General features: G+C 35.7%; 1 protein-coding gene across 2 annotated transcripts; it reads left to right on the top strand.

Annotated features, from left to right (window-relative positions):
• Nucleotides 1-24,533, top strand: Gm20855 (predicted gene, 20855). Of its 2 annotated transcripts, XM_030251603.1 has the most exons (9): nucleotides 1-118; nucleotides 5,454-5,520; nucleotides 6,154-6,188; nucleotides 13,212-13,278; nucleotides 13,856-13,890; nucleotides 21,039-21,156; nucleotides 21,907-22,006; nucleotides 24,046-24,144; nucleotides 24,504-24,533. In XM_030251603.1, exons 1-9 carry the CDS (start codon nucleotides 1-3, stop codon nucleotides 24,531-24,533), a joined length of 669 nt encoding a protein of 222 aa, XP_030107463.1. The 2 variants fall into 2 exon arrangements, with proteins under 2 accessions (XP_030107463.1, XP_030107464.1); XM_030251604.1 differs by lacking the exons at nucleotides 13,212-13,278; nucleotides 13,856-13,890.
• The last annotated feature ends 1,824 nt before the right edge of the window (nucleotides 24,534-26,357 follow it).

Genomic DNA, 26,357 nt, shown 5'->3' with positions numbered 1-26,357 from the left:
ATGAGAAGAATGGCTCTTAAGAAATTGAAGGTGATACCAAAGGAAGGTTACTTATTACTTTTGGACTTTGATGATGAGGACGATGACATAAAAGTTTCAGAGGAGGCTCTTTCGGAAGGTATTGCATTTCCAGTATTAATTGTGTCCTGCAGTTCATTAGACTTTACCTAGTCACCTGAAATGGAAGAAGTCTTTGTTAAGAGTTTACATATACTTCATTTCTAATTTTACCTATATCTCTCTATTCCTATATACAAGGTTTTGCAGCACATAAACCTACTCTTGGAACTATATCAGCATATGTTGAGAGAGAAGAACTTTCTTGATTTCACCTCAAGAAAAGACATGAACATTGTTCGTATAATATGTTTGCCAAACATGAATTTATTTCATAAAACTTGCAAATAAATTATTTCCTTTCTTTTTCTATTATAACTTTTCCTTATTTACATTTCAAATATTATCCCCGTTTCTAGTTTCCACTCCAAAAAATCTCCTGTCCTCTCCCCTCTCCCCCATCTCCCCAACACATCATCTACCAATTCCTAACCCAGGTATTCCCCCATACTGGGGCATAGGATCTTTACAGGAACAAGTGTCTCTCCTCCCATTGATGCCTGACTAGTCCATCCTCTGCTACATAAGAAGCTGGAATCATATATCCCATTATTTGTTTTCATTGATTGGTGGTTTAATCCCATGGAATTGTGGGGTACTTGTTAGTTCATGTTGTTTTTTCTTCTAGGGGCCTGCAAACTCCTTAAGCTCCTTAGGTATTTTCTCCAGCTCCATAATTGGGGACCCTGTGCTAAGTCCAAAAGATGTCTGTGAACATCCACTTTTTTATTTGTCAGGCATTAGCAGATCCTCTCAGGAGACAACTATATCATTCTCCTGCACCCAATCCCTTGTTGGCATCTTCAGTAGATTTGGTGGTTGTATATGGGATGGATCCCCAAGTGAGGCAGTCTCTGTATTCTTTTATTCTCAGCTCCAATCTTTGTCTCTGTAACTCCCTCCATGATTATTTGGTTCCCCATTCTAAGAAGGAACGGCATATCCACACTTTGGTCTTCCTTCTTCAGTTTCATGGGTTTTGCACATTTTACCTTGGTTATTCTGAGCTTCAGGGATAATATCCACTCATCAATGTGTGAATATCATGTGTGTTTTTTGTGATTGGGTTAAATCTCTTAGGAAGATATCATCCAGATCCATCCATTTGTATAAAAATTTCATGAATTCATTGTTTTTAATAGCTGTGTAGTAATTCATTTAGTAAATGTGCCATATTTTCTATATACATTCCTCTAAAGAGAGTCATCTGGGTTCATTTCAGCTTCTTGTTATTATACAAAAGGCTGCTATGGACAAAGTGAAGCATGTTTCCTTATTACAAGTTTGAACTTCTGGGTATAACCTTATCAGTTTTATGAGGTCCCATTTGTCCATTTTTAATCTTATAGCACAAGACATTGGTAGTATTTTTTTTCAAGAATATCCCCCCTTTGCCCATGTATTCCAGGCTATTCCCCACTTTCTCCTCTATAAGTTTCAGTGTCTCTGGTTTTATGTGCAGTCCCTTGATCGACTTAGACTTGAGCATTGCACAGGGGATGAGAATAGATCAATTTACATTCTCCTACATGCTAACTGCCAATTGAACCAACACCATTTGTTGAAAATGCTGTCTCCTTTCCACTAGATGGTTTTAGATCCTTTGTCAAAGATCAAGTGACTAAAGGTTTATTTCTCTGACTTCAGTTCTATTTCATTTATCTACCTGTGTACCACTATACCTGTACCATGTAGTGTTTATCACAATTGCTTTGTAGTGCACTTTGAGGTCAGGCATGGTGATTCCACAAGAGGTTCTTTTATTGTTGGGAATAGTTTTTCCTATACCAGGTTTTTGTTTTTTGTTGTTGTTGTTGTTGTTGTTGGTTTTTTGTTGTTGTTGTTGTTGTTGCTTGTTTGTTTTTTTCAAATTCCAGGAGAATTTGTAAATTGCCCTTTCTAACTCAGTAAAGAATTGAGTTGAAATTTTGATGGGGATTATATTGAATCTATAAACTACTTTTGGCAGAACAGCCATTTTTACTATATTAATCCTTCCAATCCATGAGCATGGGAGTTCTTTCCATGTTCTGAGATCTTGTTTCATTTCTTTCTTCAGAGACATGAAGTTTTTATCATATATATCTTTCACTTTCTAAGTTAGAGTCACACCAAGCTATTTTATATTATTTGTGAGTATTGTGAAGGGTGAGTTTTCCCAAATTTCTTTCTCATCCTCTATTTCCTTTGAGTAGAGAAAGGCCACTGATATGTTTGAGTTAATTTTATATTCACCTACTGCACTGAAGTCATATATATGGTTACGATTTCTCTGGTGCATTTTTGGGTCACTGATACATGCTATCATATATTCTGGAAATAGTGATATTTTGACTTCTTCCTTTCCAATTTGTATTCATTTGTTTTCCTTTTGTTGTCTAATTGCTCTGGTTAGGACTTCAACTACTATATTCAATAGGTATGAAGAAAGGGGGCAGCCTTGTCTAGTCCCTGATTTTAATGAGATTGTTTCATTTAGTTTAATGTTTCCTACTCGTTTGCTGTCTATTGTATTTTTTTTTTTTATGTTTAGATATGGGCCTTGAATTCCTGACCTTTCCTGGACTTTTATTATGAATGGGTGTTGTGTTTTGTCAAATGCTTTCTCAGCATCTAATGAGGTGATCATGTTGTTTTCGTCTTTGAGTTTGTTTCTATAGTGGATTAAGTTGACAAATTTCCATATATTAAACCATCCCTGCATTACAGGGATGAAGTCTACTTGACCATGATGGATGATCGTTTTGATGTATTCTTTTATTTGGTTTGCAGTGATTTTATTGAGTATTTTTGCTTCGAAATTCATAAGGGAAAATGGTCTGAAGTTTCCTTTCTTCATTGTGTTTTTGTATGGTTTGAATATAATTGTAATCTGACTTCATAGAACAAATTAAATAGTGTTCCTTCTCTTTTGATTTTGCATATTAGTTTGAAGAGTTTTGGTATTAGGTCTCCATGTGTAAGACCCCGAAGATGGACCTCCTCTCAAGTCCAGTAAAGTCCCGGGATGAGCTGGCCAGCACCCCAATGACTTGAGAGAAATCGACACCTGATGCAAACTGCAAGAGTTTTTATTATCAGCTAGCTAAGGACAAACTCCTTCCACTGTGCAGGGCAGGGGCGTATGACTCTGAGATGTGACAGAAGAAGGTTTTTATTAGCTAGCTGAGGAATTGGGATGAGTTGGGAGGAGAGTTTGGAGGAGTTGGGAAGAGATGGGAGGAGTGTTCTTCTCTGCCCAGATGTCCTTGTCAAAACTCCAATTTTGAATCTCTAGCTGTAAGGCTCAGAAACCAAAAGGATTTTTGGTGGCTGTAGAGAACATAGAGTCTCTTTCTGGCTGTATTTTTATAAATCAGGGAAAACAATCTTGGAGAATGTCCAGGTGCTTTACCTTCCAGGGAGAAACGCTCTAAGTTGTGGTCTCACATTTCCCACTCCTTCTAGTACATAGTTCTGATCTTATAAGTTAGAAAATTAAACCTCTGGCCCAGCTGCCAAACAAAGCCAACATGAGGTCACAGCTTTAGGATATGTAAGATTGAGAACCTCAGAAGCCCATTGAATGAGACAAAAGAGCCTCTTGCCATTGGGAGGAGGGAGGGAGGGAGGTTCCTGTGCAGTGCCCACTGTGTGTGAGCAGTGCCAGGCCAGTGGGCCATGGCAGGCTGGATGCCAGAACTGGGCACATGCTGGAGGTGTGGCAGCAGGGCTTGTGAGAATCATCAGGGAAAGTCCTTTTGATCTGAGTTCAAGTTTGCCAGAATGGTGGCACCAGACCAGGACAGGTACTCCTGTTTGAAATTTATGTGGCACCAAGATGGTTTCTGGTTCGTATGTTTTTTGTTTTTTTGTTTTTGTTTAAGTTTTTTATTGTGTTTCAACATTTCCAAGGCATCTTTTCTGACCAGTTGTAGGTCCTTCAAGTGAGCTAGTGGGAGTTCTGAAAAAGAAACATGAGGGTCAAACATTCCACCTGCTTCTGTTAAAGGGGGGGGGGTCCCCAGTTGAGGAGTTTGAATGGTGTAAGTTTAAATTTCCCTGTGGTGTTCCATACTCAGAACAAGGTGAAGGGAAAAAGAGCTGCATAATCTTTTCTGCAGGTCTCTAAAACCAATTTAGTCAAGGTTTCTTTTAATGCTCTATTCATGTGTGTTTTTGAGCTTTACTAAAGTTTCTTTTATGAGTGTGGATGACATTGCATTTGGCGTATAAATGTTCAGAATTGGGAATTCATTTTGGCAAATTTTAACATTGATGAATATGAAGTGTCCCTCCTCTTTTTTTTTTTGATAACTTTGGGTTGAAAGTCGAATTTATTTGATATTAGAATGGCTACTCCAACTTGTTTCTTTGTAACATTTCCTTGGATAATTGTTTTCCAGCCTTTTACTCTAAGGTAATATCTGTATTTGTCCCTGAGATTTGTTTCTAGTATGCTTGGTCTTGCTTACACATCCTGTCTGTTATTCTATGTCTTTTTATTGGTGAATTGTGTCCGCTGATATTATGAGATATTAAGGAAAAGTAGTTGTTGCTTCCTGTTATTTTTGTTGTTAGAGTTGGAATGTGATTCATGTAGCTTTCTTCTTTTAGGTTTGCTTCAAGATCAATTTCTTGGTTTTTCTAGAGTGTAATTTCCCTCCTTATATTGGAGTTTTCCCATTATTACCCACTTGATGGGCTGGATTTGTTCGAGCATATTGTGTAGATATCGGTTTTTTTTCACAGAATACCTTGTTTTCTCAATCTATTGTAAAATTTTTTGATGCGTCTAGTAGCCTTGTCTGGCATTTCTTTTCCCTTAGGGTCTGTATGACATCTGCCCTGGATATTATGGCTTTCATAATCTCTGGGGATAAGTTAGGTATAGTTTTGATAGGATTTCCTTTATAAGTCACTTGACCATTTTCCCTTAGTGCTTTTAATATTCTTCTTTTTCTTTTCTTTTTTTTTTATTATGCATTTGGAGTTTTGATTTCTATATGATGGAAGAAATTTCTCTTGTGGTCCAAACTATTTGGAGTTTTGTAGGCTACTTGTATATTCATAGGCAACTCTTTCTTTAGGTTAGGGAAGTTTTCTTCTATAATTTTGTTGAATATATTCACTGTCCCTAAATTTGAAAAACTTACTTGTCATTGATACCTATTATCCTTAAGTTTTGTCATCTCCTTGTGTCCTGGATTTTCTCGGTGTAAATATTTCCTTTCTAAAATCTCTTCCAAAAATTTACATGGAGAGTTTTTCCAGATAAATTCAAATCGATAGTACTTTATTAACTATTACTTATATAGAATCCTTTCAAATGTTTCTGTTTTCTATTGTTAATACAGTAAAGAGCCCAGCATTTGATAAAAATGAGAATATATCGCCTCAAGCAGAAGCAGATGAAGATATGGGGTAACATTTTCAATATTTTTTGCCAGCTCAATAGATTACTTCATAAGTAGTGTTTGTATTACCTTCACTGGAGAAGTAGATTCAGGAAGATAGCAATACAAATCAGACACTGCTATATGTTGAGTTCAAGCCCAGCTAGAGGTCCTTCAGACCTTGTGATAACAAACACATAGCAACTAGTATAATATGACCACCTGCCTGAAATCTTCCAAGATATACACACAAAGAAAAGGAGAAAAATCATGAAAATAAGAGGGGGACCATCTGGCAAGAAGAAGGGTCTCAGCAAGAGTGGGAGAGTAATGAATAAACTACTGTGGGTGTAAATGTATGAATTGGTAAAAGTAAAGGATACAAGATCACTTTGATACTCCACCATGTAATATATACATATATATATATATATATATATATACATACATACATACATATATATACACATACATATACATATGTATATATATATGTATATATATATATATATATATATGACATTTGTTCTTAACCAAACATTATATATTTATTATAAATAATTAAAAGAAAGTTCTTTTTAAAGTTTTGTGTGGGTAAGAAAAATGCCTACCAGTCCACTATATTTCTTGCATTAATTTTTTTATTTTCCTTTCTTCACAGAGATGAAGTAGACAGTATGTTGGATAAATCTGAAGGTATGTGTTTTTGGAGGTATTTGCCTGTTTTTTAAAGAGGTCAGAAGAGGGCATCAGATTTCTAGACTGTATAGCAAAAGGGGATAATTTTGGGTTCACAGTAATTGTAGTTTCCTTTAAAACACATATGAGATAACTTCTCAGCAAACATTCAGAATGCAAGATTAGCTGAAGATGTAGCTCAGTGGTAAATCACCATTTAAAAGTGATGAGTTTCATCTTCAGTGGCAAAAATAAACAAACAAAAACAAACAAAGAAACAAAACAAAACAATAACAATAAAAACCCCAAACAAACCAACAAATGCACCAAATTAACAAAAATCCTACCAAACAAGCAAAACACAGTTATAAGTCTTGCAAATGAAATGTTAGGTTGTCCAGTTTGCCAAATTAACTGCAAATTGTAAAATGAGCAAGAAACCCAGTTTGCTCTTGTAAGGAAACAAGCAAAACCAGCAATAAGCATTTTAGGAGCCTAAACTTAGGCATGATTAGAGAAGAAAAAAAAATATACAGTGGCTACCACAAGAGAACAAACCTCTCAGAGGGGCTAGAGAGATGGCTGTTTTGGTAATGTGCTTTATTTGAAAGTATATAAATTAAGGAGGGGGTCTTAAATCGGCTTTAAAAATGCAGGCTGCAACCCAGTGAAAAGTAGTTGGAGACAGCTTGCTGGCTAGCCAGGCTAGTGGCATTGGTGAGCTGCAGATTCAGAGAGAACCTGTCTCATGTTTTAAATTTGGGCAGTCAGAGGTGGTTCATGCCATAATCCCAGCAGTTGGTAACCAGGGTGAGGTCCAGGACTACAACCCTGCCTTGAAAAAAAAAAAAAAAAAAAAAAAAAAAAAAAAAGGAAGTTGGAATGTGATTGAGAATGCAGCAAATGTCTATTTGTCGCCCTCTTATGCATACTTATACTGGAATGTATATGCATCAGTTTTTTACAATACTCTTTATCTGATTTACACAATCCATTAAAATGATGGTTTTTGTCTTTTTGTTTTTTCTCTATGAGCAAATTGTCAATATTAAGAAAGTGTTATAATTTTGTAATCTCCACTGTATAGTACAAATAAACATCTTTCAAGAAAAATGATCAGCACACCTTAAAAGACACAAAGGACAGGGATGGAAAGATGGCTTAGAAATTAAGAGCACTTGTTGTTCTTGGACAGAACCAAGTTTTAGTTCCTAGGACCCACACAATGGCTCAAAACCATTTTTAATTCTATATCCATGGGTTTTGGAATTCTCTTCTAGTTTCTATGTGCACCACACATGCATGTTTATAAACACAAACATGCAAAAACAAATTACTTAAATAAATAAAACAATTGAAAATTACAAACAACAGCACCTTCATCTGAAACAAAGTAGGAGAGTCTTGTTTGGGGTCCGTTTTATTTTAGCTTTCAAGTTAGTATTGTAAACTTGGAAAATGGAAAGCCTCTGGGTAGTAGTGGCAGCTAAAATACTACCTCCTTTTTGCTCTTCAATGACAGACGACTGATTGAGCCTTTCTCACCCTTAGTACACATGTGCAAACACTGCCAATCAGCAAGGGCCTTGGCTGAGATTGTTTTCCCGCTATCCAAACCCTGTTACCCAGTATGCTTTGTGGTAGTCATCAAGCCGAGTTCTTGTGGAAGCATGGTAGGGAGAAGTCTCAGTAGAGGTAGTCAATTGTCTGTTGAAAGATGATTAATACTGTTTGAGCTGGGGGCCTGTGTGGGGAAGAAGGTGGAGGGGTGGAGGTGTTACTTTAGGAGTAAGGAGAGGAGGTGACCCTCACTGGACTCAGGAAGGTACTGCTTCCAGGCTCACAATCAACTTTTCCCACTTAGGTCTCTGCTGAGAAAAACAGAGAACTTCGCTAAGGGCAGGGGTTTGAACAGAATTATTTTCTAACAGAAAGCAGGAAGGCCAGGGAATTGGAGACCCTGGAAGTCTTCTTGGGGCTTGGGGAGGTGAGGAGTGAGTAAATTGGAAGTCAGTTAGTGGAGCCAACAGACTAAAACCTTCTTTTAGCTGCTGCTGCCTGCCAGGAATTCATTAAAAACGAACTGAAAACCAGTCTTCATTTACCTCTACCTGTTGTTAAAATGGCAGATTCCCGAAATTTCTATGTATAGGCTCCAATTGCCTCAAAATACAGAGGCTCCTCTCAGCCTCAGAAGTGCTGGGACTTCAGACATAATTCAGGCCAGGTTGTTGTTATTTATTTGTTGTTTTGGTTTAGGACAGTAAGCTCTAACTCTATATCTCAGGATTGTCTGAAACCTCACCTGCAGCTTTGACTGGCCTTGAAACTGAAGTCCCCAGCCTTACAAATGTACCTGGGCCTGAGGAAATATGTGTTCTTTATTTTTTATATTTAAATTTTTGTTTGTTTGTTTGTTTGTTTGTTTGTTTGTTTTTTATTCCTTTTTTCCTTGTTGAAGATTGAAACCAGAGCTTCTTGCTGTAGCAGTAAAATATTTGTCCAGCCAGAAAAACTTTATATTTTAGATCTGCTTTAGATTTGTATTATGATGAAAAAAATTGAGGAGCTTGGTTATGATAAAAGCAACCATGATTTCATTTGGAGATTGAGATGCAAACACATTTACTCTAATTTATCAAAACCCTAGCAACAATGGGACCAAAATTTAGATCATCCTGTGATTGCATATAAACCCACTTGAAGTCACAGTTAAAGCCATCATATTAGGTGTGTGTGTGTGTGTGTGTGTGTGTGTGTGTGTGTGTGTGTGTGTGTGTTTATTTACATTTCAAATATTAGTCATTTCCTGGTTTCACCCCAGAAATTCCCTTTACCATTCCACCCTCCCTCTGCTTCTATGAGCATGTTCCCCCACCCACGAACACCCATGTCCCTGCTCTGGTATTTGCCTACACTGGGACACCAAACTTCACATGACCAAGGACCTCTCCTCTCACTGATGTTTGACAAGGACATCCTCTGCTATGTATTTAGCTGGAGCCATGGTCCCCCTCTTTGTTTGCTGGCTTCGTCCCTGAGTGCTCTGGGGGGAGGGGGGCGGTCTGCTTGGTTCATATTATTGTTCTTCCTGTAAGATTACAAACCCCTTCAGCTCCTTCAGTCCTTCCTCTAACTCCTCCACTGTGGACCCCTTAATCAGTCTGATTGTGGGCTGTGAGCATGAGCCTCTGTTTTTGCCAACCTCTGGCAGAGCCCCTAAGGACACAGCCTTATTAGGCTCCTTTCAGCAATCATTTGTTGGTATCCACAATAGTGACAGGGTCTGGTGTTTATATACGGGATGGATCCACAGGTGGGGTAGATTCTGAATGGTCGTTCCTTCAGTCTCTGCCCTGCACTTTGTCTCCATATTTCCTCCCAGTAGTATTTTGTTCCCCATTCTGAGAAGGACGGAAACATGCACACTTTTTTCTTCCTTCTTAAGGTTTATGTGGTCTGTGAATTACATTTTGGGTATTCTGAACTTTTAGGATAATATCCACTTATCAGTGAGTGCATACCATATTTTTTCCTTTGGGATTGTGTTACCTCATACAGGATGATATACTTTAGACATATCCGTTTGCGTGTGAACTTCCTGAAGTCATTTTTTCTTTATGGTCACTATACATTTTTATCACTATTTCTCTATAATACAGCTTGAGGTCAGGGATGATTCCCCCTGAAGTTCTTTTATTGTTGTGAATAGTTTTACAATATCCTGGATTTTCGTTATTCCAAATGATTTTGCATATTGCTCTTTCTATCTTTATAAAGAATTAAGTTTGAATATTGATGGAGAGGGCATGGAATCAGAGCTTACTTATGGCAAGATAGACATTTTTACTAAATTATTTGGGACACCAATCTATGGCCATGGGAGATCTTTCCATCTTCTGAGAATTTCAATTCTATCTTCAGAGACATGAAGTTCTTGTCCTACAGAACTTTGACTTGCTTTTTTCGTGTCACACCAAGTTATTAAAATATGAGACTATTGTGAAGAGTGTTGCTTCCATAACTTCCTTTTCAGCCTGTTTATCCTTTGAGTAGAGGAAGGCTACTGATCTATTTGAGTTAATTGTATATCCAATCACTTTGCTAAAGTTGTTTCTCAGGCTTAAGGGTTCTTTAGAGGATTTTTTTGGGGTCACTAAATATACTATCTTATTACCTATTAATAGTGATATTTTCATTTGTTCTTTTCCAATTTTTAACTTTTTGACCTCTTTTTGTTGTCTATTTAATCTGGCTAGAACTTCCAGTACTATAGTGAATAGGTAGGGAGAGAGTGGGAAGCCTTGTCATATATTAGTGGGATTGCATCGAGTTTCTCTCCATTTATTTTGATGTTGGATCCTGGTTTGCTACTATGTTTAGTTATGGGCCTTGCTTTCTGAATCTATCCAAGACTTCATCATGAAGGTGTGTTGATTTTTTTTAAATGATTCCTCAGCGTCTAATGAGATAATACTGTGTTTTTTTCCTTGAGATTCTTTACATATTGGATTACATTGATGGATTCCCATATATTGAACCATTCCTGTATCCCTGGGATGAAGCCGCTTGATCATGAAGGATGATCATTTTGATGTGTTCTTGGATTGTGTTTAACAGGATGTTATTGAGTACTTTTGCATCAATATTTATAAGTTAAATTGGTCTGAAGTATCCTGTCTTCCTTGGGTTTTTGTATGGTTTGGGTATAAGAGTAAATGTGGCTTCATAGAACAAATTAAGTAGTGTTCATTTTCTTTTGTTTTTGCATAATAGATTGAAGATTGTTGGTATTGGTGTTTCATTGAAAGCCTGATAGAAATCTGTACTAAACCCATCAGATACGGGGCTTTTTTTTTTTTTTGAGGGGGGAGCTCTTAATGACTGCTTCTATTTCTTTGGGGATTATGGGAGAGTTTACAGGGTTTATCTCAACCTGATTGAAATTTAGTACCTGACATCTGTCTAGATAATTGTCCAATTCATCCAGATTTTCCACTTTTGCTAAGTTACAGGCTTATATAGTAGGATCTGATGATTTTTTTGGATTTACTAAGTATCTGTTGTTATGTCTCCCTTTTCATTACTGGTTTTGTTAATGTTGATATATTCCCTGTGCCCTGTAATTAGTCTGGCTTATGTTTTATCTATCTTGTTGACTTTCTCAAAGGTCCAGCTCCTAGTTTGTTTGATTTTATGTTATAGTTCCTTTGTTTCCACTTGTTTGATTTCAGCCCTGAGTGTGATTAGTTCCTGCCTTCAACTCCTCTTGGGTGAATTTCCTTCCTGTTATTCAAGGGGTTTTAGGTGTGCTGTCAACCTACTACTGTATCTTCTCTCCAGTTTCTATTTAGAGGCATTCAGAGCTATGAGATTCCCTTTAACACTGCTTTAGTTGTGTTCCACAACTTTCGGTATGTAGTAACTTCATTTTTTTTAAACTCTAAAAAGTCTTACATTTATTTTTTTTTTTATTTCTTCCCTACCTGATTTATCACTGACTGGATTTTTGTTCACCTTCTACGTGTACATGGGTTTTCAATTATTTATATTATTATTTCAGATCAGCCTTAGTCCTTGGTGATTAGATAGGATGTATGACATTATTTGGATATTTTTATATCTGTTGAGGCATGTTTTGTGACTGATTATATTGTTAATTTTGGAGAAGGCGTCATGAGGTGCTGAGCAGAATGGACAATTTTTGTTCTAGAATAAAATGTTCTATAGATATCAACTAATGTATTTGTTTCATAACTTCTGTTAGTTTAACTGTGTCTTTTTTTAATTTTTCTTTCCAGGATCTTTCCATTGATGAGGAGGGTTGTTGAAGTCTTCTGCTATTATTGTGTGTGGTGCAATGTGCATTTTGAGCTGTACTAAAGTTTCTTATATGAATATGGATGCCATTGCATTTGGACTATAAATGTTTAGAATTGAAAATTCATCTTGGTAAATTTTAACTTTGATGAATATGAAGTGTCACTCCTTGTCTTTTTTGATAACATTGGGTTGAAAGTCAAATTTATTTGATATTAGAATGGCTACTCCAAATTTGTTTCTTTGGAACATTTGCTTAGAAAATTGTTTTCCAGCCTTTTACTGTGAGGAAATGTCTCTCTTTGTCCCTGAGGTTTGTTTCTGGTATGCTGGGTCTTGCTTACACATCCAGTCTGTTTGTCTATTTCTTTCTAATTGGTGAATAGAATATGGTGATATTAAGAGATACTAAGGCAAAGTCTTTGTTTCTTCCTGTTATTTTTGTTGGAATTTTGTTCATGTAGCTATCTTCTTTTAGGTTTACTTCAAGATTAATATCTTGCTTTTGCTAGCATGATTTCCCTCCTTATATTGGAGTTTTCCCTTTATTATCCCTTGAAGGGTTTGGTTTGTTCAAAGATATTGTGTAAATATTGTTTTTTCACGGAATACCTTGTTTTCTCAATCTATGGTAAAATAGTTTTGCTGCATATTATAGCTTTGGCTCTTATTTCTGCTCTCTTAGTGTCTGTATGATATCTACCGTGTATCTTATGGCTTTCATAGTCTCTGGGGAGAAGTTAGGTGTAATTCTGATAGGAATTCCTGTATATGTTACTTGACCATTTTACCTTACTGCTTTTAATATTCTTTCTTTGTTTTGTTCATTTGGTGCTTTGATTAATATATGATGGCAGGGATTTTTGTTTTTGTTGTTGTTTTTCTGGTCCAAACTATTTGGAGTTCTGCATGCTTCTTGTATGTTCATGGACATCTCTTTCATTAGGTTAGGAAAGGTTTCTTTTATAGTTTTGTTGAAGATATTCACTGGCCCTATAATTTGGAAATCTTACTTCTCATCTATACCTGTTATCCTTATGTTTTTTCTTCTCCTTGTGTCCTAGATTTCCTGGATGTACTTAATTTTACTTAATTTTTAAAATCTGTTTCAAAAACTCAAAATGGGCAGTTTTTCCAAAGAAATTCAAATTGATAGTACTTTATTAACTATTACTAATATTGCATACTTTCAAATGTTTACATTTTCTATTGTCAATACAGTAAATAATCCAGCAATTGGTAAAGATGAAAATATATCGCCTCAAGTAAAAGGAGATGAAGACATGGGGTAATATTTTCAATTCTTTTTCTTTTTTTCTCTTTTTTTTTCTTTCTTTTTTTTTTTTGCCAGTTCAATAGAGTACTTCAAAAGTAGTGTTTGTGTTACCTTCACTGGAAAACTAGATTCAGGAAGATCAGCATTTCAATGTCAGATGCTGATATATGTTAAGTTCAAGCCCAGCTTGGGATCCTTTAGACTTTGTGATCACAAACACATAGGAACTCATACAATAGGACCACCTGCATGTGATCTTTGACACACTCAAAGAAAAGGAGAAACATCATAAAAATAAGTAGGGGACTATCTGGGGGAAAAAAGGGTCTTGGCAATTGTGGGAGAGTTATGAATAAACTCCTTGTGGGGTGTAAACGTATGAATTGTTAAAAGTAAATAATCCAAGTTCAAGTTGGTAGTCCACCATATATTTTATATGCATATGACATTTGTTCCAAACCAAACATTATATATTTATTATAAAAAATTAAAGAAGGTTCTGTGTAAAGTTTTGTGTGTGGTAAAAAAAAAATGGCCTACCAGTCTACTATATTTCTTGCTTTAATTTTTTATTGTTCTGTCTTCACAGACATGAAGTAGGCAGTATGTTGGATAAATCTGGAGGTATGTGTTTTAGAAATATTTCCCTGTTTCTTGAAGAGGCCAAACGAGGGAAACAGATCTCTATAGAACCTATAGCATAGGGGGATAATTGTAGGCTTCACAGAAATTATAGTTTTCGTTAAAAAATACACACAGATAACTTCTCATCCAACATTCAAAACTAAAGATTAACTAAAGATGTAGCTCAGTGGTAAAGCACCATTAAAAGTTATAAATTTCATCTTCAGTGGTGAAAACAAAAACAAAAACAAAAAACCAGCAAAAAAAAAAACAAACCCAGCAAATTAAAAAAAAAAAAAAAAAGCACCAAAGAAACAAAACACAGCAATAAGACTAGTAAATGAAATGTCAGTTCGTCCAGTGTGCCAAATTAGCTGCAAATTGTAAAGTGAGCAAGAAAACCAATTTGCTGTTGTAAGGAAACAAGCAAAACCACCACTAAGCATTTTAGGAGCCTAAACTTAGGCATGATTAGAGAAATAGAAAAAGAAACCAAACAAACAAAAAACAAACAAACAAAAAATTGCAGTGTCTATAGCAACAGAACAAACCTTGAAGAGTGGCTAGAGAGATGGCTGTTTTAGTAAAATGTTTTTCTTGAAAATAAAAGTGGGGGCCTAGAATCCACTTCTAAAATGCAGGCTGCCAACCAGTGCTGAGTAGGAGGAGACAGCTTGCTGGCTAGCCGAGGTAGTGGCATTGGTTAGCTGCATATTCAGAGAGAACCTATCTCAAGTTTTAAGTTGGGTCAGTCAGTGGTGGCACATGCCTTAATCCCAGACGTTGGGAGGCAGAGGCAGGGAGATTTTTGATTTTGATGCCACCCTGGTATACAGGGTGAGTTCCTGGTTAACCAGAGCTATACAGATAAACCCTGACTTGAAAAAAAAACTGAAAATGAAAAAGAAATTTGGAATATAATTGAGAATAAAACAGATGTCTATATCTGGCCTCCTTATGCACCCATATACTGAAATGTATACACTCCATTTTTATCCTGAAACTATTTATGATTTACACAATCCATTAAAATTATGGTTTTTTGTTGCTGTTTTGTTTGTTTGTTTTTCTGTTTCTGGAAATAGACAACATTAACAAAGTCATTTTTTATACTCTCCATTATATAGTAAAATTAAACATCTATCGTGAGAAATGGTCCAGCACACCTTAAAACACACACAGGATAGGAATGGAAAGATGGCTTAGAAATTAAGAACACTTGTTGCTTTTGTACAGAACCAAGGTTTAGTTCCTAGAACCCACATAATTCTCAAAATCATTTTTAATTCTAGATCCAGGGATTTTGGCATCCTATTCTAGTTTCTAGGGGAACTAGTCATACATGTTATATAAATACAAACATGCAAAAACACTTTAGTTTAAAAAAAAAACCAAAAAAAAAGAAACAAAAAAACAAAACAAACAAACAAACAAAAAAAAACAATTTAGAGTTACACAGAACAGTCCCTTCATCTGAAACAAAGTAGGAGAGTCGTCTTTGGAGTTCATTTTATTTTAACTTTCAAGTTAGTATTGCAAACTTAGAAAATGGAAAGCCTCTGGGTAGTAGTGGAAGTTAAAATACTACCCGCTTTTTGAAGCTTTAATCACAGATGACTGAAAGAGCCTCTCTTACCCTTAGTACTCATGTGCAAACACAGCCAATCAGCAATGGGCTTGGCTGAGATTATTTTCCTGCTGTTCAAACCCTGTTACCCAGTATGGTGGCTACAAAGAGTTCTTGAGGAAGCAAAATTCTTGAGGAATCATGGTAGGATGAAGTCTCAGTGGAGGTAGTCAATTGTCTGTTGGTTAATCCTGGTTCAGCTAGGGGTCTGGGTGGGGATGAAGGTGGAGATTTGGAGGTGTTTCTTCAGGAGTAATGAAATTAGGTGACCCTCACTGGACTCAGGAAGTTGCTACTTCCAGGTTCACAATCGACCTTTCCCACTTAGGCCTCTGCTGAGAAAAACTGAGAACTTCACTGTAAGTGCAAGAGTTTGAACAGACTAGCTCCTAGCAGAAATCAGGAAGGCCAAGGAAATGGAGACCCTGAAAGTATTCTTGGGGACTGGGGATGTGAGGTGTGAGTAAACTGGACTTCACTTAGTGGATGAAACAGACAAAACCCTCTTCTGTGCAACTGCTTCCCACCAGGAATTTATTAAAAAGAAACTGAAGACCAGTCTACATTTTAACGTGTTGTGAAAATGCCACATTGCCGAAATAATAGGTTCCAAACTGCCTCAAATACTAGAGGCTTCTCTCAGCCTCAGAAGTGCTGGGAATTCAGACATAATTCAGACCAGGCTGTCTTTATTTATTTGTTGTTTTGGTTTAGGAAAGTAACCTCTAGCTCTATATCTCAGGATTGTCTGAAACCTCAATTGCAGCCTGGACTGGCCTTGTACCTGAAGTCCTCAGCCTCAGAAATGTAATGGGGCCCGAGGAATCATGCCTTCTTTATTTTTTATATCTAAATTTTGGGGGTTTTTATTTTTCATTCCTGAAGATTGAAACCAGAGCTTCTTGCTGTAGCAGTAAAATATTTGTCCAGCCAGGAAGAATTTTATATTTAAGATTTGTCTTAGATTTGTATTGTGATGAAAAAGGTTGAGGAGCTTGGTTGTGATAAGAGCAACTATGATTTTATTTGGAGATTGAGATGCAGACACATTTACTCTAATTTATCAAAAAACTAGCAGGAATGGGAAAAATTTAGATCATCCTGTGATTAGATGTAAACCCACCTGAAGACACAGTTAAAGCCATCTGTGTGTGTGTGTGTGTGTGTGTGTGTGTGTGTGTGTGTGTGTGTGTGTGAGTGTGTGTGTATTTATTTACATTTCAAATATCAGCCATTTCCTGGTTTAATCCCAGGAAATCCCTATTCCATTTGACACTTGCTTTGTTTCTATGAGCCTGTTCCCTCACCCACATACTCCACCTCCCTACCCTGGCATTTGCCTACACTGGGGCATGGAGCTTTCACAGGACCAAGGACCTCTCCTCCCACTGATGTCTGACAATACCATCCTCTGCTCTATATGCCGCTAGAGTCATGGGTGCCCCTCTTTGTTTGGTGGCTTAGTCCCTGAGTGCTCTGGTCTGTCTGCTCGGTTCATATTGTTGTTCTTCCTGTAAGGTTGCAAACCCCTTCAGCTCCTTCAGTTCTTCCTCTAACTGCTCCCCTGGGGACCCCATGATCAGTCTGATTGTTGGCTGTGAGCATCAGCCTCTGTTTTTGCCAAGCCCTGGCAGAGCCTCTCAGGAGACAGTCATATTATGCTCCTATCAGCAAGCACTTGTTGGTATCCACAATAGTGACTGTGCCTGGTTTCTGTATATGGGATGGATCCAAAGGTTGGACAGAATCTGGATGGTCATTCCTTAAGTCTCTGCCCTGATCTCCACATTTCCTATCAGGAATATTATGTTCCCCATTCTAAGAAGGACTGAAACACCTACACTTTTGTCTTCCTTCTTCTTCAGCTTCATGTGGTCTGTGAATTACATTTTGGGTATTCTGAGCTTTTAGGATAATATCCACTTATCAGTGAGTGCATACCATGTTTTTTTTCCTTTGAGATCACACAGGATGATATATTTTAGATCTCTCCATTTCATGAAGGCATTGTCTCTGTACCATTACCATACATTTTTTATCACTATTTCTGCATAATACAGCTTAAGGTCAGGGATGATTCCCCCTGAAGTTCTTTTATTGTTGAGAATAGTTTTGGGATATTCTGGAGTTTTGATATTCCGAATGGTTTTGCATATTGCTCTTTCTGTCTCTACGAAGAATTGAGTTTAAATTTTGATGGAGAGTGCATGGAATCTGTAGATTGCTTTTGGGAAGACAGCCATTTTTACTAACTTAATCTATGACCATGGGAGACCTTTCCATCTTCTGAGATTTTTCAGTTTCTTTCTTCAGAGACTTGAAGTTCTTGTCATAGAAATCTTTCACCTGCTTGGTTTGAGTCACATCAAGGAACTATAATTTGTGACTTTTGAAAGGTGTTGTTTCCATAATTGCCTTTCATCCTGTTTATCTTTAGAGTAGAAGAAAGGTACTGTTTTGTTTGAGTTAATTGTATATCTAGCCACTTTGCTGAAGTTGTTTTTCAGGTTTATGGGTTCTCTGATGGAATTTTTGTGGTCACTTAAGTATACTATTTTATTATCTGCTAATAGTGATATTTTGATTTATTCCTTTCCAATTTTTATTCCTTTGACCAATTTTTGTTTTCTAGTTGCTCTGTCTAGAACTTGTAGTACTATAGTGAATTGGTAGGGAAAGAGTAAGAAGCCTTGTCTAGTCCTGTCTTGTCTTATTTTAGTGGGATTGCATCAAGTTTCTTTCCATTTAATTTGATGTTGGCTTCTGGTTTGCTTCTATATTTAGGTATGTGCTTAAAATTCTTAATCTATCCAAGACTATTATCATGAAGGTTTGTTGATTTTTTTTCAAATAATTTCTCTTCATCTAGTGAGAACTGTGTGTGAATTTGCTTCAATATATGTGTGCATGTTTGGATGTGTGTGTCTGTGTGTGTGTGACAGATACATATATATGTATCTGATGAATCCGATTGTTTCATAACTTCTAGTTAGTTTCACAGTGTCTCTTTTTCATTTCTTTTTTCCAGGACCTCTGCGTTGCTCAGAGTGGGGTGTTGAAGTTTCTCACTATTATTATATGGGGTACAATATGTACTTTGAGTTCTAGTAAAATTTCTTTATGAATTTGGTTGCCCTTGTATTTGGAGCATAGATATTCAGAATTGTGAGTTCATCTTTGATGAATTATCCTTTGATAAGCATGAAGTAACATTACTTACCTTAAAAAACAAAAAAAAAGTACTTTGTGAACCTCCTCTTTTCACAGTAGGCCCTCTTGACTACTGAGGCTTTTTTGTAACAGCTTTGAAGGAATTTTAAAAGGAAAAAAAATAGATGTAAACAATTTCACAGTTCCATGTACTCATAGCTAAGTGATATGTATACAAAATTCTGTACATGAAACATATTTTCATTGATCCAGTGCTAATTTTATATTAAGTCAGTTTCTTTTCTAGGAGTCTTCTGTGCTTCCTTCTTTATATGGCACAGTGCAAAACTGAATTCTTTAATGTAACCCTTATAACTTATTTTTAAATTTTATGTTATGGTTATTGTTTTTTTTTTTTCTTTCTTTCACGTGTGTATGTGCACAACTAGTGTGTCTTGTACCTGAGGAAGCCAGATGAAGGCCTTGAATCCCCTGAAACTGAAGTTATAGGTAGTGAGCCACCTTGTGGGTTTTGGTACTCCAATCTCAGAAAGCTGGAAGGGAACCAGTGCTCTTAACTGCTGAATCATCTCTCCAATCCCTTCATTGTTTTTCTTTTTCTTTTTATGAAATGAATTATGTAACTGTAAGTGGAAGACAACTTACTAAACAATGAGAGAATGATACTCAGATTCTAAAGTATCTGTTTTAAATTATATGTAACTGAATGCTAAGTGAGCTTTCTCAGAAGACAGTAACTTGTCTTTGAGATATGGTGTCATTATGTAGTTCAGGCTGGCCTGCATTTTCCTATTTAACCTATGCAGTCTTTACACTGGAAATCTCCTGCTTAAGCTTCCAATACTAGGATCATACACACAAATAAAAACATCTTTACATGGCTTACTAAACAATGCTCCTAATACCTATTTTTGGACTTATTTATGTGTATTAGTGTTTTGCTTACAGTTATATATGTGCACCACATGTGTACCTGTTGTTCAGATATCAGTTGATTATTTCAGATACCTGGAACTGGAGTCAGATAGTTGTGAGCCACCATATGAGTACTAGACACCAAACCTATGTCCTTTGCAAAGAACAGGAAGTACTCTTAACTGCTGAGCCATATCTCTACCCCCATGAAACAATATTATATTTTTAAAAAATAATATTTTGCTTCTTTCAAGTTACCCATTTTACCAAATTATTTTTTTTCAACTGAAGGATTTGCTCTATTTAGAGGAGGCAGAATAATCATTTAATAATCTGATTTTGTCTAGTACTATGTATGGTGAGAATATTAAACATGTACACCGAAATATAGCTTCATCCTAGTTACTGAAAGCTAACTGTGCATGCTAGAAAGGTACTAAACATTTTCTGAAGCATTACAATTTTCATGAACTGCAGCAGTTACTGATCAAAAGTTCCTACCATAATTTTCTTCAAGTGTTTTTTTAAAGGATATGTTCTGAAATATAATTACCAATTCACTTTAGAAATAATTTTATTTTGATTAAAAAAAAACTTGGAGATCATTGTTTTAAACATAGATTTTAACATTTTTATCTATTTTTATTTATATAGGTATTTTGCCTATAAGTATGTCTGTGAGTCATATACATATGTACCTGGTGCATGCAGAATTTAGAACAGGGCATCACATCCCCTGGAACTGGAGTTGGAGATATTTGTGCACATTATGTAGGTGCTAGGAATCAAACGCAGGTTTGATTCTGACAGGGTCTCATTTGTAGCTCTGTCTGTCCTGGAACTCAGTATGTTGACCAGGTTAACCTGGAACACACAAATATCTCTCTGCCTTTTCCTCCAGAATACTAGGATTAACATGGGAACCAATATGACCGGTTGCCCTCTTATTTTAATTGAATATTTTAAACAATGGGTCTAACAGTTCCACAGTCAAGTTTGTTCTTTCAGTTGCATCATCTTTTTTAGATTTGGAAAAGAATTAGCCTTTATTAAAAGTGTTTCCTTATGAAGAATTAAGTATACTTTTGATCCTTTGTTTTGTGCATTTGTTCTTTTGAAAACTGTTCTTGAAGCTCAAAATTATTTTCCTTACAGAAATTAAAATTCAGATAAGATTAGATATTTCTTATCCAAAATACATGGACTGTTTTTTTCTATGTTGTGGAACATTTCTGTAGACTTTACAGGTTGAACATCCTTCATCTGAACATACCAAACCCTAAGTATTCTAAAGTATGAAGCATGTTTGTGATATCTATCATTTAATTTTAAGTTTCCATAGCATTATTGAATGAAATTTATCTATATCTATTTTTACTTGAATACATGGAATCATCTAATTTTTCTTCAAAATGACTCTTTATTTTTAATATAGATGACATTTATAAGACGCTTCACATAAAGAGAAAATGGATGGAAACTTATGTCAAAGAATCTTTCAAAGGCAGCAACCAGAAATTAGAAAGATTTTGCAAAACGAACGAACGAGAGAGGTAGAGTTGTTATATTTGTAGGGTCAAATGTGTATCATTTTAAAAATTATATGTGGCTGAAGTTTAAAAAAAATTATATCATGTCTGATTCTTTAGTAAAAATGTGTGGCTTTGATTTTGTCTAAACAGTTAACCCTATAACATCATGCCTTCAAGCAAACTAAATCTAATTCATAGAAATCTATGAAAATTTTATTTTCTGCTTTAAGTCAATGTTAATGAGATTTAAATTTTAATTTACATTCATTGTGGAAATACAGAAGTCTTGCACATAGTCTTAGGAATGTAATTTATGGATTATTATGTTTAACAATATTCAAAAGGAACAACTACAATTACATATGCAGACAATTTGTATATTTTAGTTGACATGTTTTGCACTGTCTTTACTAAGGCAATGTATGAAAAATAAATTAGAACTTATATTTGGTAGAAAATAATGAAAAAAAAAAACACATTGAAATATAATTAAATTTTGTACATGTATATATATATATGTGTGTGTGTGTGTGTGTGTGTGTGTTACGTGTGTGTTGTGTGTGTTTATATTTCTTTAATTTTGAAAAGCTAAAACGTAAATGAAAACCTCTCTGATAATATGTTAGCAGAAAAATCTATAATGATTTCCCATTAGATATTTTATACTGCTATTTTTCTTTTTATAGTATGAAATGTTCAATTGAATTTGTTCTGAGTGTTCATTTTCATATTGGTATGAAATGTGCCTGCTTTTGTTACTGTGCTTTACAGGAAGAACATCAACAACAAATTTTGTGAGCAGTATATAACTACATTTCAGAAGTCTGATATGGATGTACAGAAATTCAATGAAGAAAAAGAAAAATCAGTGGTTGGTACCATAAAAAAAACTTAATATTTAACCTAGTATTACTAAGTAGGAATGGAACAACTAGCCTTGAGTTGAGCATATGAAACTAAATTAAGTTCCATTATCTATCTATCCTTGCTTCTGTTCTAGTCTTACTGAGATATAAACTATTGATTGCATACTATATCAATGAAAACGACTAGGCATTTTATGGTATACCAGATCATAAATTTTCAAGAGGCAGACATTTGCAGAAAGATCAAGAGATGATTACCAGTGACTACAAAAAAAAAAACAAAAACAAAAAAAAAAAAAACAAAAAAACCACAATATATCAGAGTTCAAAGGAGAGAGAAAGCTTATTTATTGGTTTCACCTGGACTCTGTTGTTTATATTAAAAAACCAACTCAATTTGGTAAATCAGTTCTTACAGTCCTAAATTTAGTAAAGATTTAGTAACAACAGAGGATGGAAACAAACAATCTCAACAGCCCTGGAAGAATTTTCCTGTGGAAGAATATCAGCAAACAATTTTAGATCACGTCTCCATTACTCTACCTGTAGAGTCATCACCTGGTTTCCAAGTAAGATCTGAGACAACGATAATCATATTAACTATTTTATTTTATTTACTGGTTAATAGTTTGGAAAGTATTCAATTTGAAAGGAACAGCAAATTCATTCTTGCCTCAGAAGGCATTGAGGAACCTGCCATTATGAGTCAGTTCTGGAAAGAGATAGGAACTAAAGATAAATAATAAATACTCCAATTGAAGACAGTTTTTAAACATTGGACTCTGGATGACATTTCAAGGGAAAGTGATCATCCCTGTAAATAAGGAGTCTAAAGACAGAACAGCAGGGTACTTCAAAATTTGTAATTCTGCATATGGCAGCTGGTGAGAGGGAGCCAGTAAAGGAAGAGAACCACTGGTAGAAAGAAAACTACCATGAGTGAAGGAAAGTTTTAAAGAAGAAAAGATCCCTAAATGTGTCATATGCTGCATGTGGGCCCAATAAGATTGATTTACAGGGCTGGAAGATGGTTTAATTGGTAATCTTTCTCCCGTGTAGGCATGGAGACCCTAGCTTATATTTCCTGCATTGGGATGAATGCCCACACCACCACCAACAACAACAAAATAAACAACAACAAACTAGCAACACTAAAAACAAACCACCACCACAACAACAAAAAAAAGTTGGTGTGGTTGTGAGCATTTTAAAACAACCAATCTCAGATTTAGTTCAGAGAAAAGAAGATCTCCAGATCTTTGTAGCCACCAGGTGTAGCATAAATGATGAGCTCTAGGTTTAGTGAGATTCTGTCTCTGAAACAGTACTGTGAAATCAAAGATGACACCCAATATTAACCCTTTGTCTCCAAATGTATGCAGGTGCACTTTTTTTAAAGATAAGCATTGCAAATTAGAGGTAATTTTACTTAATTATGATGATTTGAGTGCAAATGTGAGGTAAAAAATTGATCACAGTGAATAAAGGGCAAAACAGGATTGTAGTAGCCCAAGGTGAAAAGGTGTAAAGGGCTTGTCTTAATTTTTTTTAAATGCAAATTATCATGGTTGTGCGCAACCCTAAAGAATACAATGAGAACTTTATGTTACTACTTCTATATGTTGCTTGAGATTGGAATCTAGAGAAAACCAATCTAAGCTTCCAAGACTAGGATTTTACCGAGTTCATGTATACATGGTGCATGCCTATAAACATAAAAACTTGGGAGGCTAAGGCCAGTCTGTGCATTATGAAAAACTCTTTCACATTAAAAAAAATTCCTACCCCACAATTGGTAGCATAATGTTATTTCATATTATTGTAAATATATATATATATTTAGTCAAAATAGTTGTTAAAATTTTAAATCAGTTGGAAAACTATTCCTTTTAACTTTCATATAGAATTATTTTTGCTCACATAAATGTTTTAGTATTAGATATACATTTAGTGTTTTATTGTTAGACTACCATGCATGTTGCATGGCAGTAACAACAAAAATAAACAGAATTGTTATACTAATGTTTTCCTTTTACATTTGTAGAATAGTTGTCAAAAAGAACAACAAGCATTGAAACTGTCCAAATGTAGTCAGAACCAGACCCTGGAAGCAGTTAAAGAAATGCATGAGAAGTCCATGGAGGTATGTTGCACATGGTCCATAAAATGACCTTAGGAATCTAAATATGTTTTAATAATCATAAAGTTTTAACTACTTATTATTTTGAATTATTTCTTACTGAAATGACTGCTATTATCCATAAAATCCTAATGGCTTTGTATGAATTATTAAAGATATAAAATAATAAAATGGGAATTTGACCTCAGATGTACCTCATACTTTAATAACACTATAATTATCCTGCTTTATTAAACATAACCCTAACACTAACCCTAATCCTAATCCTGACCTTAACCTTTACCCTATACATCATCTGCACAGAATCTTTCATATTTGTATCCTTGGGAATTTATTTAATAAGAGGTACTTTTCTGTTTTAGGTTTTGATGAACTTGGGGACCAAGAACTAAGATATGCTTTTTGGTGTAGATGGTGAACTGAGAAAAAAAAAATGTCTATGTTTGAAAGAGCCATCATGGAGAATAATCTGAAGTACTCTTCTACTTTCCCATCTTCAGAAAAATGAAGCATGAAAAATTTTCACTTGCTGGTATATATATAAAACAAATAAAAAAATCTCTAACTTTTTTGTTTCCTATGAAACAGAGTTTTAAACTTTCTTTAATCCTTGTTATTCTGATGATTCTGAGAAGGAAGTTAATCCCAGTGATGTGATTACAAAGTTAACTAGCAGTTATACCTTTAGAGTTAAAATAGAACTTCTTTATTTTTAAATATCTTTAATCATTTTCTTGTTTAAGTGTAAGTGCATCTTTATATTAACTTCCAAAGGAAATCTAAATGAATATGTGAATGGTATATAGTCCCGTGGACTGAAATTCCACACACTAATATAGTTGAATTATTTAAAATTTATTCTTATACTTTTTTTAAAGTCGAGATTTTATTCTTCTCCTAGTTCCCCCTCTTACTGTTCCACACCCCATATCTCCTGCCTATATGCCCCCATGCTCCCAGGGCCCCAAGCCCACAATCCCCATCTCCAAGAGTATGTCCCCACCATCCTGTCCCCTCTCCACCAGACCTCCCTGCTCCCTGGGGCCTGAAGTCCCTTGAGGATTAGATGGACCTCATCTGACTGAGTCCAGACCTGGCAGTCCTTTTATGTATATGTGTTGGTGGCTTTATATCATCTGGTGTATGAAGCCTGGTTGCTGGCTCAGTGTCTGAGACATCCTGGGAGGTCCAGGTTATTTGAGATTGTTGGTCCTCCTACCGGGTAGACCTCTTCCTCAGCTTCTTCCAGCTTTTCCCCAATTCATCCACAGGGGTTCCCAGCTTCTGTCTATTTGTTGCATATAAATTTGAGCATCTGACTCTTTCACCTGCTGGTTTGGTCTTTCAGAGAGCAGTCATGATAAGCCCATTTTTTGTGAGCACAGAATAGCATCAGTAATAGTGTCAGGCCTTGATGCCTCTCCTTGAGCTTTATCACAATTTGGTCTTGTCACTGGATCTCCTTTTCTTTAGGCTTTTCTCCATGTTTTTTCCTTGCAGTTCTTTCAGACAGGAACAATTCTGGGTTAGAGCTTTTTACTGTGGGATGGTAACTCAATCTTTCCACTTGATGTCCTGTCCCTCCACTGGAGGAAGACTCTACAAGTTCCCTCTCCCCACTGTAGGGCATTTCTTCTAAGGTCCCTCCCTTTGAGTCCTTAGGGTCTCTCACCTCCCAGGTCTCTGATATAACCGAGGGTTTTCTCACCTCCTACCTCAAAAAGTTGCCTGTTTCCATTCTTTTTGCTTTTCCTCAGCACTTCAGTTATGTTCCCCACACACATAATACCTGATCATGTTCACCTTCTTGTCCCATTTCCCACCCAGGCTCTTTCCTCCCCATCACTGTAGTGATTTTTTTAACCTTCTTAACATTTAAAATTGTTTTCATTCATACAGATAATTGAAATTTATTTATTTTTTGATTCATTATCTTATTAGTTTCCAAAGGTAAGAGATACAAATAAAGAAGGTACATTGGGTTGATTTTATTTCACTTCATTTCATTTTTGAAATAGGCACATAGTATGTTGTGTATTGTCCAAGAAGTTCTAGAATGTTTAGGTTCCAGGTGATCTCAGCATTCCATGTAGGTATTATTACAGGTATGTGACAACATACCTGGCTTATATTGTTCTTAAGAAAGTAGTCCCACAAAAATTTCCTATAAACACTTTAAAATTAACATTGTTCTCAGAGATGAAAATATTTCCTGT

The sequence above is a fragment of the Mus musculus genome, chromosome Y (assembly GCF_000001635.26).
Source record: "Mus musculus strain C57BL/6J chromosome Y, GRCm38.p6 C57BL/6J".
Classification (NCBI taxonomy): domain Eukaryota; kingdom Metazoa; phylum Chordata; class Mammalia; order Rodentia; family Muridae; genus Mus; species Mus musculus.
This window is presented reverse-complemented; position numbering and strand designations above follow the sequence as displayed.

Excerpts from the sequence above, each read along its gene's own strand:
- Gm20855 (XM_030251603.1), top strand. The coding sequence starts at position 1 with ATGAGAAGAATGGCTCTTAAGAAATTGAAGGTGATACCAAAGGAAGGT. Across the intron at positions 21,157-21,906 it reads AAAACGAACGAACGAGAGAG|GAAGAACATCAACAACAAAT; the intron begins GTAGAGTTGTTA and ends TGTGCTTTACAG. Across the intron at positions 22,007-24,045 it reads AAGAAAAAGAAAAATCAGTG|AATAGTTGTCAAAAAGAACA; the intron begins GTTGGTACCATA and ends TTACATTTGTAG.